The following is a 12621-nucleotide window of genomic DNA, read 5'->3' as shown; positions in this document are numbered from 1 at the left end:
AAACCTATGAGGTGGTACTATTATCCTTAGTTTACCGAAGTTATCCAGTGGCGGAGTGAAGGCTCCAGAGTCCTCGCTCTTTAAGTGCTACCCTATGCCGCTCCCAATTTGCCTTTACAGCCGGGTACTAGCTCCACCATTTTGCTAGAGGCCGCTGAGGCTCAGAGAGGCGTGCACACTTGCTCAAGGTCACACAGCGAGAGCGGTCCCCGAACCCGGGGCCTAGGGAGCGGGGCCGACCTGCAGCCAGAGCGAGGACCGAACCCGGAGCCCAGCTGCCCAGTCCCCCGTCCCGGGCCCCCTCCCCGCGGAGCCCCGCCCCGGACGTGCCCCAGGCCCCGCCCCCCAGACTCTGCCCACATCCCCACACACCGGCAGCGCCAGCCAATGGCTGGGGTCCTATAAACACTACCACCCGCGAGCTCACCGCAAGAAGCTGGAGGTAGCTCCGGCAAGCGTGGAGATCGCGGGCCTGGGAGCTAGCTCGCCAGGGAGCCGGAGGCCAAGCGACCGGAGTCAGAGTCGCAGTCGGAGTCTCGGGGCCGGAGCAGGAGCCTGAGCCGGAGAGCGCCGCCCGCCCGCCCGTCGCCGCCCGCACCCCCGGCGCTGCCAGAGCCTCCGGCAGAGCGCGGCCATGGATCCCAGCAGCAAGGTGAGTCGCGCGCCCGCGGGCCCTCCCGACCCGGAACAAAGGCGCGGACCCCCCGACCCCTCCCCTGGCCTGGGCCTCCCCAGCGGCACAAAGGCGCGGATCCCTGCCCACCCCTCCGCCGGCCTGGGCTTCCCCCGCTTCCCGGCCACGCTGTGCGCCCGGCTGGGCGGCGCGCGTCTCTGAGCCTCTCTCGGCGCCGGCCTAGAGCGCAGCGCCCTGCCGTGGCGGGGGACGCGGGTGGGCATGGGTTCGGGATCTGGCAGGCGCGAGGGCGCCGCGTGCGTGGTTGGCGCCCGAACTGAGTGTCTGGCTTCCTTCCGGGGGCGCCGCGCACTCCACGCGGCCCGGAGGGGCCGGGGGACCGAGGGCCCGGGCGCGGCACGTCGCTCACGATCTCCGGGGCTGCGGCTCCGCGCCGACTCCTCCCGGCGCGGGAGGGGCCTGCGCGCGGCGCCCATTGGCTGAGCCGGCCGAGCCCCCGGCCCGGCCCCAGCCCCGGCGCGCGGAGGAGGCGGGACCCGCTGCTCCACTTTCCCGGGCGCCGAACTACGCGCGCGGCCTGGTGCTTAGTGTTTAACGCCGCCTCGCGCCGTCCCCGCTCCAGCCCTCCGAGGTTTCGTGGCGGAGGACACTTTCTTCAGGCCGGGGCTCCAACTCCAGGGTGCCTGGCTCCAGGGTGGAGAAGGAAAGCCGGCCTCTGAGGCCCTTCTTTCCGAGTAGTGCAGGCCACGGAGCTCTTCCCCGGGGAGACGTGCTCCGAGGTGGCGCGTTTCCCTGCTCCGGCGGGGCTGCTGAGGGCCGGGCGGAGAGAGCACCCCGGGCGCCGCCGCGACCCGGGGCGCCGGGGCCGGGCAGGGGGCCCAGGCTGGAGTGCAGCGGAAGGAGCGCATGCCTGGAGGCCGGGGGAGGAAGGACTCCGTACTCTGAATGGATGAGGACTCTTCTCCCTCTGGGAGCAAACCGCTGCCTAGATAGGATCTCTTTACTCGTCTGTAAACGGGCTTGTCCTGCCGAGGATCTTTGTGACTTTCCCAGAACGATTCCTTTTCAACAGATACTTATTAAGCCCCTCCTGTGTGCCGGGCGGGCATTGTTTCTTCCCTGCCTCCCTTCTTCCCCCTTGTATAGAATATTTTCAAGTCACTTTTTTCTTTGAAACGCTCCCTTTTATCCTCTTGGATTTTCCCATCTGCTCGGCAGGGAAGGCGCGAGGATGCCCATTTTATACCTGGAATGCGGGGATAGGACTGAACCCTGCCCTGCCCTTCCTGTGGACTGTGGAGGCGTCCGGTGGGACTGCGCGGGGTCTTGGCTGGGCAGAGTGATGCGTGACAGTGACGCCAGGCTGTACCCTCAGCGGGAAGAGGGTCTTGTTGAATCCAGACAGCTTGCTACTCCCCGCTTTGGCCCTCTGTCTTGAGGGGAGACCCTGAGCCCCGCAGACAATTCCTGGCAATCGTAGGTGAGCCATTATATAACATAGGTGAGCTGGGATATAACAAAATAAAAATAAAACGAGAAGCGGTTTTAGCTGGTGGTAAGGGCTTGAGACCCTGAAGTCCAGATAGTCGCTGTGCTACCTTAGGGCTCTGGCAGGCCGCTTCACCTCTCTGGGCCTCAGTTTCTCCGTCGTAAGAGAGTGATAACTTTTTTCACTTCCTGCACCATTGCGGGACCTGGGTGTGTGCTTGTTGAGTGGATAAGTGACTATTCTGAGTGGAGACGGAAAAGTGGAGGAGAAGATCACCAATCCATTACAGTTTACTGGGCTTTTGGTAAAATGCTTTTCAGTGTCACTGACCCTCCATATGGTCCTGCTGGTTCTTGGACCTGGAGCTCAGAGAAGGGAAGTAACTATCCAGAAGTCACACAGCTAGTAAGTGGCTGGATTTGAGCCCAGGCCAATCAGAAAGGGCTTTCAGCCTCCACCGCCCCTTTGCACCACAGCCTTTGTTGAATTTTGGCCTGAGGGGAGAGAGTTTGCCCAAGTGCCAGCTGGTTCTAAGTGCCGTAGTAGGTGAGTATTTTTCACATAGTACCCTCCAAGCTTTTGATTGTCTGCCCCCTCAGTAAATAATTTTGGAGTACCTCCTTCCCAGTGGTTTATCTGTATTTGTTAATCTGTATTAATAATTCATGTACACGCACTGTTGTACTAGTAGATTATATACCTACATGAAATAGAAATTTCAAAAGACAAATACAGATAGCAGTTATAGTAAAAAAAAAATTTTTTTTTTTTTTTTTCTTTCTTGCTAAACCTATGGATCATCCTGTATAGGTTCTGGAATAAAGCCCTTCCCCTTGGAGACTGCCTATGTGATTAGCAAGCACAGGCCTTTTGTGCAGGATGTTAGACCGAGGCCTGGAGAGGTGGTTTCACTTGCCAAGGTCTTAAAACCAGGTGTGTCTAGCTCCCAAGTTCTCTCCGCTGTGTCCCTCTTCATCTCTTGGAAACTGGAACTTGACTCAGCGGACTTCCCCGTGTTCAGTCACTTCCCCGTGTTCAGTCGGGCTCCTCTGCAGCTCACTGTAGGAGTTTAATTGACTAGGAAGTAGGGAGGGGACAGGTTGAATCCCCCCCCTCCCAGCGAGGGGTTTGCTCATGCTGCCTCCTGGGCAGCAGGCAAGGGTGAGTGCTCCGGCCGGTGCTCCCACCCAGCCCTTTGTGAAGAACTCCCAGCTAGTCTCTCCTGGTGCCGCTCCATGGCCTCTGCCTGCCAGCTCTGCCCTCCAGACAAAGGGGAAATCAGAAATCTGCAGGGTTCCTCAGCCCCTCAGCGGTACAAAGAGCATAGGCTTTTGAAGTCCTGCAATGTGGTTTCCAATTCCAGCTTAGCTCAGTTGCTTGTCTGCAGAATGATGTCATTTTTATCATTAGAGTGTCTGTAAGAATTCAGGAAAAAAAGTGTCTGTCCCCATAGGCTCTCCATAAACACTCCTTGCCTCTTTGCACACCCATGATGCATTGCACTTAGCTAGGCACCAAGTGACCTGTACCTGGGATGCGGCCTCTGTCCAGAAGTCTGGCATTCTGGCAGTGTGTGCTTTTGGGGAGCCCCAGGATACCCAGGCCATGAGTATCACTTGGTCAGGTAAATCATTAAAGCTCCTGCTGGCCAATTCTTCTCCAGCAGGGGTTTGTAGGGAAGCTGGTTTGCAGAGGGAGCACATGGTTGAGGGTGCCAGGCCTAGAGATGGGTCAACTAATGTGGCTGCCCAGCCTCCCCCGTGAGGGAGATACAAGGTGCAATGACATCACGGTCCAATGAAACATGACTTTCCCAAGGTCACACATTAGCCTCCCACTGCAAAACACACTGCCAGCCTTTCTAGGGTGATATAAGAGGATAAACGAAAATCCGAGCGGGAAGAGACTTCTAGTGCATGGCCCAGCCTTCCTATTTGACAGATGGGGATACTGAGGCCAGAGAAGGAAAAAGACTTGTCCGAGATAAGGCTGTCACAAAAAATTTGAGATGTTCTACAATGCAAAAAAAAAAAGGATGCTTTCTTCTCCACAGCCCTGTCTTCTGTGCCACCTCCACTCATCCCGAGAGAGCAAGAATTCCCAGACTCCAGGACTTTCCGAGCTCTTTCTGGGTGCAGTAGGAGTCTAAAAGTTGGATTAGATATAACTTGACAACTGAAAGCCTTCTGTGATGGAAACAAAACATGTCCTCACGAAACTCTGACCTTGGGGAAGTGGCTTGCCTCAGAACCTTGCTTTTCTTCCCTGTAAAATGGGGGTTCCCCCATTGTGGATGTGATGAGACTCACCCAGTGCCCTAAATCAGGGTGGTGGCGATTTTAAGTGGAAAGACCTTTTGTGTGGCAGTTAGGGTGTGCAGAGTGTAAACATCTCCATGATGATCCTTGTCCCGTGCCTCTGAGCCGTTCAGAGACCCGACCCTGCTTGCCCTGGAGCTGGGTCAGCCCTTAATCCCCCGTAATCAGCTTGTGACTTCAGGAAGCTCAGCTCTACCCAGTGCTCTGCTCCTGCTCCAAGGGTACAGGCCTCCAGTGTCCCCCTCCCCCAGGCTGGCAGAGCTGGGGAGGCCTGGAACAAAGGGGGAAGTGTGCAGCCTTGGCCTCGGACCTGCAGCCTCACCCCTTCCGCCAGCTCACTCCTGGGCATGGAGGTGACAAAGCCACTCAGTTCTCAGGGTGGTGGAAGCTGAGAAGGCTCCTGGTTGGACTCCTGGGCTCAGAAAGGCTGGGTCCAGGCCTGTAGGCCCAGGCCTGGCCACCAAAACAAACCTCCAATTGTTCCCTCCCTCCATGGGAGGGGTGGAGTGGAGCCCGAGGCTCCGCCATCCAGCCACTGGCCGGGGAGGCAGTAGCTAATGCAGAAGTGTTGGGGTTTTGCCATAACTGAGCAGGGCTCTCGGGCCTTGAGCTCAGCAGGAGGAGGGCAGAGTTCACCCTCTCTAAGGCTTCAGCAGCACCACCTTGCTGGCTTCTGCCTCCCCAGGGCCTCAGCACCCTGGAAGGGGAGAGAGCTCTTGCCAGACCCCAGCTTATGGAGCCTTTGGCCACCAAGGCCTCTGCTGGACAGGACATGACCCAGCCTGGAGTCTTGGCATTTGGGTGTGGGGAGAAAAGGGCTCTACCGGTTGTCCTCAGGCCAGCCACAGCTCCTGCTGGAGCTTGTTTCTCAGCTGTGGTGGTGTAATAGCTACCTCTCTGGGTCGGGTGGTGGATTTTTTTTGTTACAGAAGTAGTGGAGCCACCTATAGAGAAGCATACAAAGCGAAAGAGGAAATGTCTTCTCCCAGCTGTAATGGTTTGGTGCTTATTCACAGACCTCTTGTGCATGTGTATATGGTGCCTACAGGTGTATTTTTTATGTAACTGGATCACACTTTCTACGTAGTTCTGTGCAGCCCATCCTGTTTGCCCACCATCCTTTAGAGGTAAATACGTAGTGTTTCTCTCTGTGCGTACAAGCAAGTGCCTTGTACAAGTTCATTATCTCCCCCTTCCTTACACCAAATGTCCATCCTCTACATTGTTTGGACCTGGCTTTTTTCCCTTAACAATCTACCCTGGAGCTCTTTTCATATCAAGTACATACAGATGTGTTGCATTCTTTCCAAGAGCTGCATAATATTCCATTACAGGCATGTCCCACCAGGATTAGGACATAGCACCCCCATCACTTTCTTTCTTCATACCACTCACCACGTGATGTACTTTAGGTATTTATTTTCTGCTCACCTCCCACCCCCACTAATATCAACTTCCACGAAAGCAGGAATTAGGTTTAGTTGGTTGCTGAATCCCCATTGACTAGAATACTGTTGGAAATGAGCATTCAGGCATTATCTTTCCTTAGTAATATAATTTATTTTTCTTAGAAAACTTCTCTTATAGAGAACTGGCAGTCTTAGGGGAAGGGATTTTTTCCAGTTCACACAAGTCGGGGAGCTTGGACTTAAACTTGTCTGCAGCGAGTATCGGGGACTTTTGCATGTTCCCATGGTCGTATCACATTAATTTTATCATCATCGAATTGGTGCCCATCTCACCAGCGAATGGATACCTCTCAGGGGTGTCAGCTTCTCCAGATGTCCAGGTCCTGACCTAGGGCCACGCACATAGCCCAGGGAGCCAGTTGTTAGCATTTAACATCCTGTTTTAGGACAAACACATTTTTGGATATTTGGGGAGGGAGATTTGGTTTTGCCTGGAAGGCTTTGAAAATCCTGTGCAGTTCATGTGTTGGGTTTGCACATAGCAGTTCAAGGGACCTGGGTAAGGTCCCCGTCTGCCACAGCCACTCAGCTCTGCCATTGTAATACAAAAGCAGCCATAAATAGTATATAAACAAATAAGTGTGGCTGTGTTCCGATCAAATGTTATTAATGGTGACTGAAATTTGAATTAATTTTCATGTGTCTCAAAATATTAATCGTCTTTTTCTTTTTTCCAACCACTTTAATATGTAAAACCCATTCTTCGCTGGATTTGGCCCATGGGCCGTAGTTTGCCAACCTTGGCTTACAGCGAAATCCACTGAAATGGCCAAAAGGTTTCTGAGCTTGGGCCTGGATTGTCCTGGCTCAGACTGGACAAGGCCCAGCGAGTTGCTGGAATGGAATTTGACCTCCAAAGGAAGCACCAGGTAGAAACCTTGTTTCCTTCAGGGGCCAGTACCCGGAAGCAGCGGGGAGGACATGAGCAGGAAGGGCATAGAGTTTGGCATCAGAGACCCCCCAAGTTGAAGCTTCACAGAAGCCAAGGGTCTTCTGCTTATCTGCTTTTTCCTCTCTGGCCTGCCATCTTCTCATCTGTGAAGTGGGAGCAATCTCGCCCAGAGCGTGTCATGGTGGTTAAATCAGGATGCATAAGCAGCCCCTGGCACAGCGCCCAGTGCCACTGGTGCTGCTGCTGGTGCTGATAAATGCAGCAGCTCCCTCCCCTCCTCTGTGCTTTAAAGATTGATGAGTACCTTCTGCCTCCAGGGCCCCTTTGGGGTGCAGGGGAGGCTGAGCGTGCAGAAGCCCTGACATCACTGGAAGGCTTGAAGGAAATGGCTTCAAGAGGAGTAAATGCCTGAGGTCAGCTGAAGGTCAGGATTGGGAGGGTTAACCCATCAGTCGTCTTTTTGAAAAGACTTGGCAGGATGGAGGAGGTCCGAGGGTAAAATGCCAGTCTAGGAATACAAAACACTCCAGTCCCAGCCCTGGCTTTTGTTTCCTGAATATCGTGGGCCCCTGCCCTCTGACCTTAGGCTCCCCATCTATCATACAAGGGTGTTAACAGCAATTCTGCAATTTCTTAGGCTTCTTTCTTTTTTAATGCCCAGAATTTTGTTCAAATGAAATCTTAGAAAGGAAACATAGACAAAACAAACAATAAGGGAGCTGGAGCTGTCATGGATCCCGTAAACTCCTGCCCCGCCCTGTCCCCGCCGTCCTTAGAACTGGGGAACAAGCAGGTAAAAAGGCTCCTGTCCCATGCTCCAGGGTACCTCAGGCAGCCGTGTGGGACGCTGTGGGAGGAGGAGGGGATGGGAGTGATATCTGGATTGTGCTGGCTCCAGGATCCTCCTCCCGTAGGGAACGCCCTTCCTCTGAATGACAGTAGCCCTGTGCCCTCCTTCTACCAATATTGACCAAGGGCCTGCTGCAGGCCAACCCAAGGCTGGAGCACTGTGCTGAGGAAGGGCCCTCAGGGTCAAAAGGCCACAGTGCTCAGCAAGTTATGCAACATGGCCGGGCCATCAGCTTCCCAGTGTGTGGGAGGAGAGGTCCCGAAGCTGACACTTCATTGATGCCTTCTGGGAGAGGGAGAGCTCCCAGTGGGCCTCCATACCCCCAGAATCGGGATAGGGTGGCAAGGGGTAGGGGCGTGACATCCTCCTCTGCTGGACCCTGAGCCCAGGCCTTTGCTGAACTGAGAGGCCTGAGCCACTCCTAGGAGGGTCAGGATTGCACTCGGGTCTGACTTCGGAGGTCTTTGCTCTGTAGCCCTGGGGGTTTGGTTTGGGAGTTGGGGGTGACTATTAGCCTGTTTCCACCTCTCAGAGCTGATGTTCCGGTACTCATCAGGGGTTTGGTAAGTGGCCAAGTTAAAATCTGTTAGGATGCACACCATTCTGGCAGAACAGATAAGTCTTGTCCAAAAGCTAATATCAGAAGTGGGGGGTTTTCTTTGTTTTACAAAGGTTCTGTGCTATGCCCCACCCTGGGCACTGTAAGTCCCATTCTTAAGGGATTTTCCAGTCTGGTGGAACAGCAGATGGGTATTCCCAACTGCCTGGAGCAAAAGCTGGAGACTGTAGAGGACACAGCAAGGGCAAAGGACTGGAAGAGATGGTATGTTCTAGAAGGTAGCCCCATCCCCAGGGGGTGGTAACGGGTGGCCGGGGGTCCAGATTCTGGGCTCTTCATTGCTTCTCCACCCCTAAAAGGCTTCCACAAGAAATCTGGAAGCTGTGGGGTTTGTACAAACCCGTCTCTAAGGCATTACCAAGGAGTCTGTCAGCGTGGCACCTAAATAAATACGTGTTCAATGAATGGACTTCGTCACCGAGTTTCAGTTCCAGCCACAGGGCTGGTGGGGGCAGATGGTGCCATGGTGGCCCCGTTGAGGGTGGCTTCCCGTCCTTTCCTGGTTCAACAAACTTGTCGAGTGAACCCTGCCGGGCTCCATGATGGGCCGTGATACAGAACTTGACAGCAACCCTTTAGGGGAGGAACTCTTATTCTCATTTCCTATGGAAACTTTTCCTATGGTGGTCCAGAGCCAGGACCACCACGTGTCCCAACTCCAGGGTGAAGGGAAGCAGCTCTCCACATCTCGGCCTGGGTTTCCTGATTCCAAGTCCAGCAGTGATCAAGCTGAGTGTGGTGGGTGCAGTGGGAGCAGGAGACGGGAATGAGGACATGGGACTGGTCTCAGTGCCGCGTGCCTGCCAAGAACTGTAGGGCCATGCTCCTCCTCTGTACCTAGCATCTCACCACCGTGAGCAGCCCATTTAATCCAGCCATATGAGGCCTCTTTTCTTCCTCCTGCACATACTGTTCTGTCTACCTGGAATGCAGTCTTGCCACCGCTTCCCCACTTGGCAGACTCCCTGCATGGTCCTCACAGCCCAACTCCAATGTCACCTCCTGAGAACCCACCTTTGATTGTCCCCAGGCAAAATTATAAGTCTCTCCCTCCAGGGCTCCCACAGTGCTTTCTCCCACCCCCTTGTTGAAGCTCAGACCACACTAGCCTCCCCACTGGACCTGAAGCCTCTTCTTTGATGTCAGGACTAGGGCCTGTTTCATCCGGGGCCTGGGGCACAGGTCACTGAGCGCCTCAGTAGGTCCTAATGGAGCAGCCTGTTTGGGTGGGTGTGGATATGACTGAGGGCGTGGGTAGGCAGGTTTTCTAAAGCAGAGTTTGACCTTGACCTGCCAAATGGCAAAGTCCTTCAGAGGGGTTTGTCCTTGGCTCCCAGCAGCCCCCACTCCCAGAGGCTACAGCTGCTGAGCGGGGCCCCAAGGGTGATTTCAGAGGCCCAGAGACCCTTGGACCATCAGAGCCGGACTGAAGCAAACAAGGCCTGTAATAATAGTGCTCACCTCTCACAGAGCCCCTGCTGCAGCATCATTCATTCATGCGCTACTGACCAGCATGCTTCTTAGCAGATCCACATAACAGCTGCATTATTTTTCACTTACATTTTTATTTAAATTGCTTTGTTCTAAGCAACATGAAACCACAGGACTTGTGAAAAAATTTTTTGCATAGGTGATACATTCACATGGTTCAAAAGTCAAAAAAGTACAAAGGGAGGGGCGGGCCTGGTGGCGGAGCCATTAAGTGCGCGCGCTCCGCTTTGGTGGCCCGGGGTTTGCAGGTTTGGATCCCGGGCACACACCGACGCACCGCTTGTCAAGCCATGCTGTGGCAGCGTCTCATATAAAGTGGAGGAAGATGGGCACGGATGTTAGCTCAGAGCCAGTCTTCCTCAGCAAAAAGAGGAGGATGGGCATCGGATGTTAGCTCAGGGCTGATCTTCCTCACAAAAAAAAAAAAGTACAAAAGGGTATAAAATGAAAGTCTCCCACTCTGCTCTGCCCCCCCAAATCCCCCCAGGTACAATGTTACCTTGCTTGTGCATTCTTTTGTGTAAGTAGATATGTATATTCTCTACCCGCCCTGACATTTTCTTTTTTTTTAACACAAAAACACACTAACGCGTGTGACACACCAGGCAGAAAAAGGTAGCATGCAACACACACTGCTCTGAAGCTTTGCTTTGTACTTCAGATAACTTGGGATGATCCCAAGGCAATACCAAAAGAGCTTTCTTTTTTATGTATTCCATTATGTAGCTATGCCACATTTTATGAAATCATAGGTTTGCATTACTGGTTTTATATTTATTCTAGCGTGTACTAGAAAAATAAATATCTTGTGTACCATTAGTATCACACGATGGACAACCCTGAGCTGACGCATGTAACTTACCAGGCAGAAAGCCCTCGCTGGTGGGGTTCGACGGCCACGGTTGAGCCCTCCTCCTGTCGATGCGTAGTGCCTTGTAGCATCCTCTTCCTTAATCCTAATCGTCACCCTGTGAGTTGGGCTTGGCCAGGGCCCACCAGAGGAGGTCTGTCAGGTGCTTACCACCCACTCAGAACCCACAGCCCTTGGTCTGAAGGCTCCCTAAGCAGTTGAGAGAAGGTAGACTCCGGGGGGTGCTAGGGCATGCTGGGTAGGCAGTGTTTTTGAGGGGAGCTAGGATAGGATTTAAAGGGAGTGCAGCCTGCCATAAGGAAAGTCTCAGCATCTGGGATGAATGTCCTTTTTGGCCAGGAAGGGGCCAGGTGGCCCAGTGGGAAGGAAGGACCCAACCCTCTCCCCTGACAAACAACGGACTCTGGCTTGTGCACTTAGGCTGGCCAAGGCATCCTTCCTCTTAGCCTCTGATGTGAGAACCTTGGCTTTCACAATCGTTGGCCTGATGGCTTCTAGAGAATGAAAAGGCCATACTAGGAACATGTCTGATTAACAGCTAAGTCCAGCACTATCTGTGAGGATCTTGAAGTCAGGGCGCCTCTGGGTTCTGTGGGGACACCGAGGCCCACAGCAAGGCCGTGGCCCAGCTGAGACCCTCCCCTCCACAGATGTGGCTCAGGATTCTGTGCTTCCCTGCCCTCCAGTGCCCGGCCCAGTGTGGCGCACGTAGCAAATGCCAGTCCTTTCTTTGGTGTCCCGCCCCCCGGCTCCATTCTCTCACAGCCAGTTAAGGGCCTGCAGATTGTCACATTTCTTGACTTCTTCATTTTAAAAGAAAAAGAGTCCTCTCCCTTTCTCTAGGAAGGCACTTTGCTCACCCAGGGCCCTGCTGCCCGCTGGCCTCCTCCCTGCCTGCTGCCTACACGCCCTTGGTTTCTAGGAGACAGAAACCCACTGCCATTTTTCTCCCCCAGCCCTTTGCCATTGGAAACACCTTGGCCCAACACTCTTACTCACCTTGTGTCATATACTTTTCTAAGGCACATTCCTGGCTGGTATGTCATCTGTGTCCAGATAACCCTGGGAAGCTTGTGGTCTGGGGATGGTTGCTGTGCAGGACAGTGGGTGGGGAATCAGGAGCCCGGAGCTCCAGCCTGGCTCTCTGCAGACCCCTGAGTGAGCTGGAACTCACTGCCTCTCGAGGCTCAGTTTCCCGCCCTGTGAATGGAGGGGAGGGGAGGGCAGGACCACATCTCTAATGCTGATAAGCATAACTGTTCCCATTTTGCAGACAAGCAAACAGGGTCTGGGAGGAGTGAGGAAGGGTGACAGCCTCCAGGAATTCACAGAGCAAGTAGGCAGGTGGTCTGGAATTAGAAGCCAGCATCTTAGGCTCCAAATCCAGGGTGCTTCCCCCATCTATGCTGCTCCTCCCATGTTATTTGGCTCCCCTTGCATGGGGCATTGGTTCCTGGGCCTCCCAATCAGGGAGTCTGGAGCCACCTGGACCCCAGGCTCCACCAAGGGAATGAGACCCCAGAGAATGCCAAGGCCTGTCCCTCTCTAGCCAAGACCTGGCTACAGAGAGAGAGAAGACCCTAATCACCTGTCTCCCCGGGAAGGAGTCTGGCCAGCCCAGTGTCTAGAAGTCAGCAGGGCTGGTTCAGACACCTGAGGCCAGGACGTGGCCAAATTTCCTGGGAGAAGGACTGGTTTGGTGCCAGGAGTCAGGCGAGATATCTGACCAAGGGAACCTGCCAGCCCAGGCCCTGCTCTGGAGTAACTGGGCCCAGGCATGCCTGTCACAGTGTGTTTTCTTCTCTACAGAAGCTGACGGGCCGCCTCATGCTGGCCGTGGGAGGGGCAGTGCTGGGCTCCCTGCAGTATGGCTACAACACTGGAGTCATCAACGCCCCCCAGAAGGTGAGTGCTCTGCCTTCCTTGGCTTATCGACACCGGTTTGCTCCGCTGCACACCGCACGCCCCCACACGCTCCCCCTGCCCCT

General features: G+C 54.3%; 1 protein-coding gene across 3 annotated transcripts in view; it reads left to right on the top strand.

The window, feature by feature from the left end:
• Window positions 1-425: 425 nt before the first annotated feature.
• Window positions 426-12621, top strand: part of SLC2A1 (solute carrier family 2 member 1) — a 28821-nt gene continuing 16625 nt past the window's right edge. Inside the window, exons 1-2 of one of the 3 annotated variants that reach the window (XM_058552116.1) lie at window positions 426-652; window positions 12443-12538. In XM_058552116.1, the coding sequence (XP_058408099.1) occupies window positions 635-652; window positions 12443-12538 (114 nt within the window). In that variant the 5' untranslated portion in view covers window positions 426-634. Of the gene's footprint in view, window positions 653-8268; window positions 8476-12442; window positions 12539-12621 lie in introns of those variants that run through there. The other 2 variants (XM_058552113.1, XM_058552115.1) reach the window with 2 other exon arrangements.

The sequence above is a fragment of the Diceros bicornis genome, chromosome 13, assembly GCF_020826845.1.
Source record: "Diceros bicornis minor isolate mBicDic1 chromosome 13, mDicBic1.mat.cur, whole genome shotgun sequence".
NCBI lineage: Eukaryota > Metazoa > Chordata > Mammalia > Perissodactyla > Rhinocerotidae > Diceros > Diceros bicornis.
This window is presented reverse-complemented; position numbering and strand designations above follow the sequence as displayed.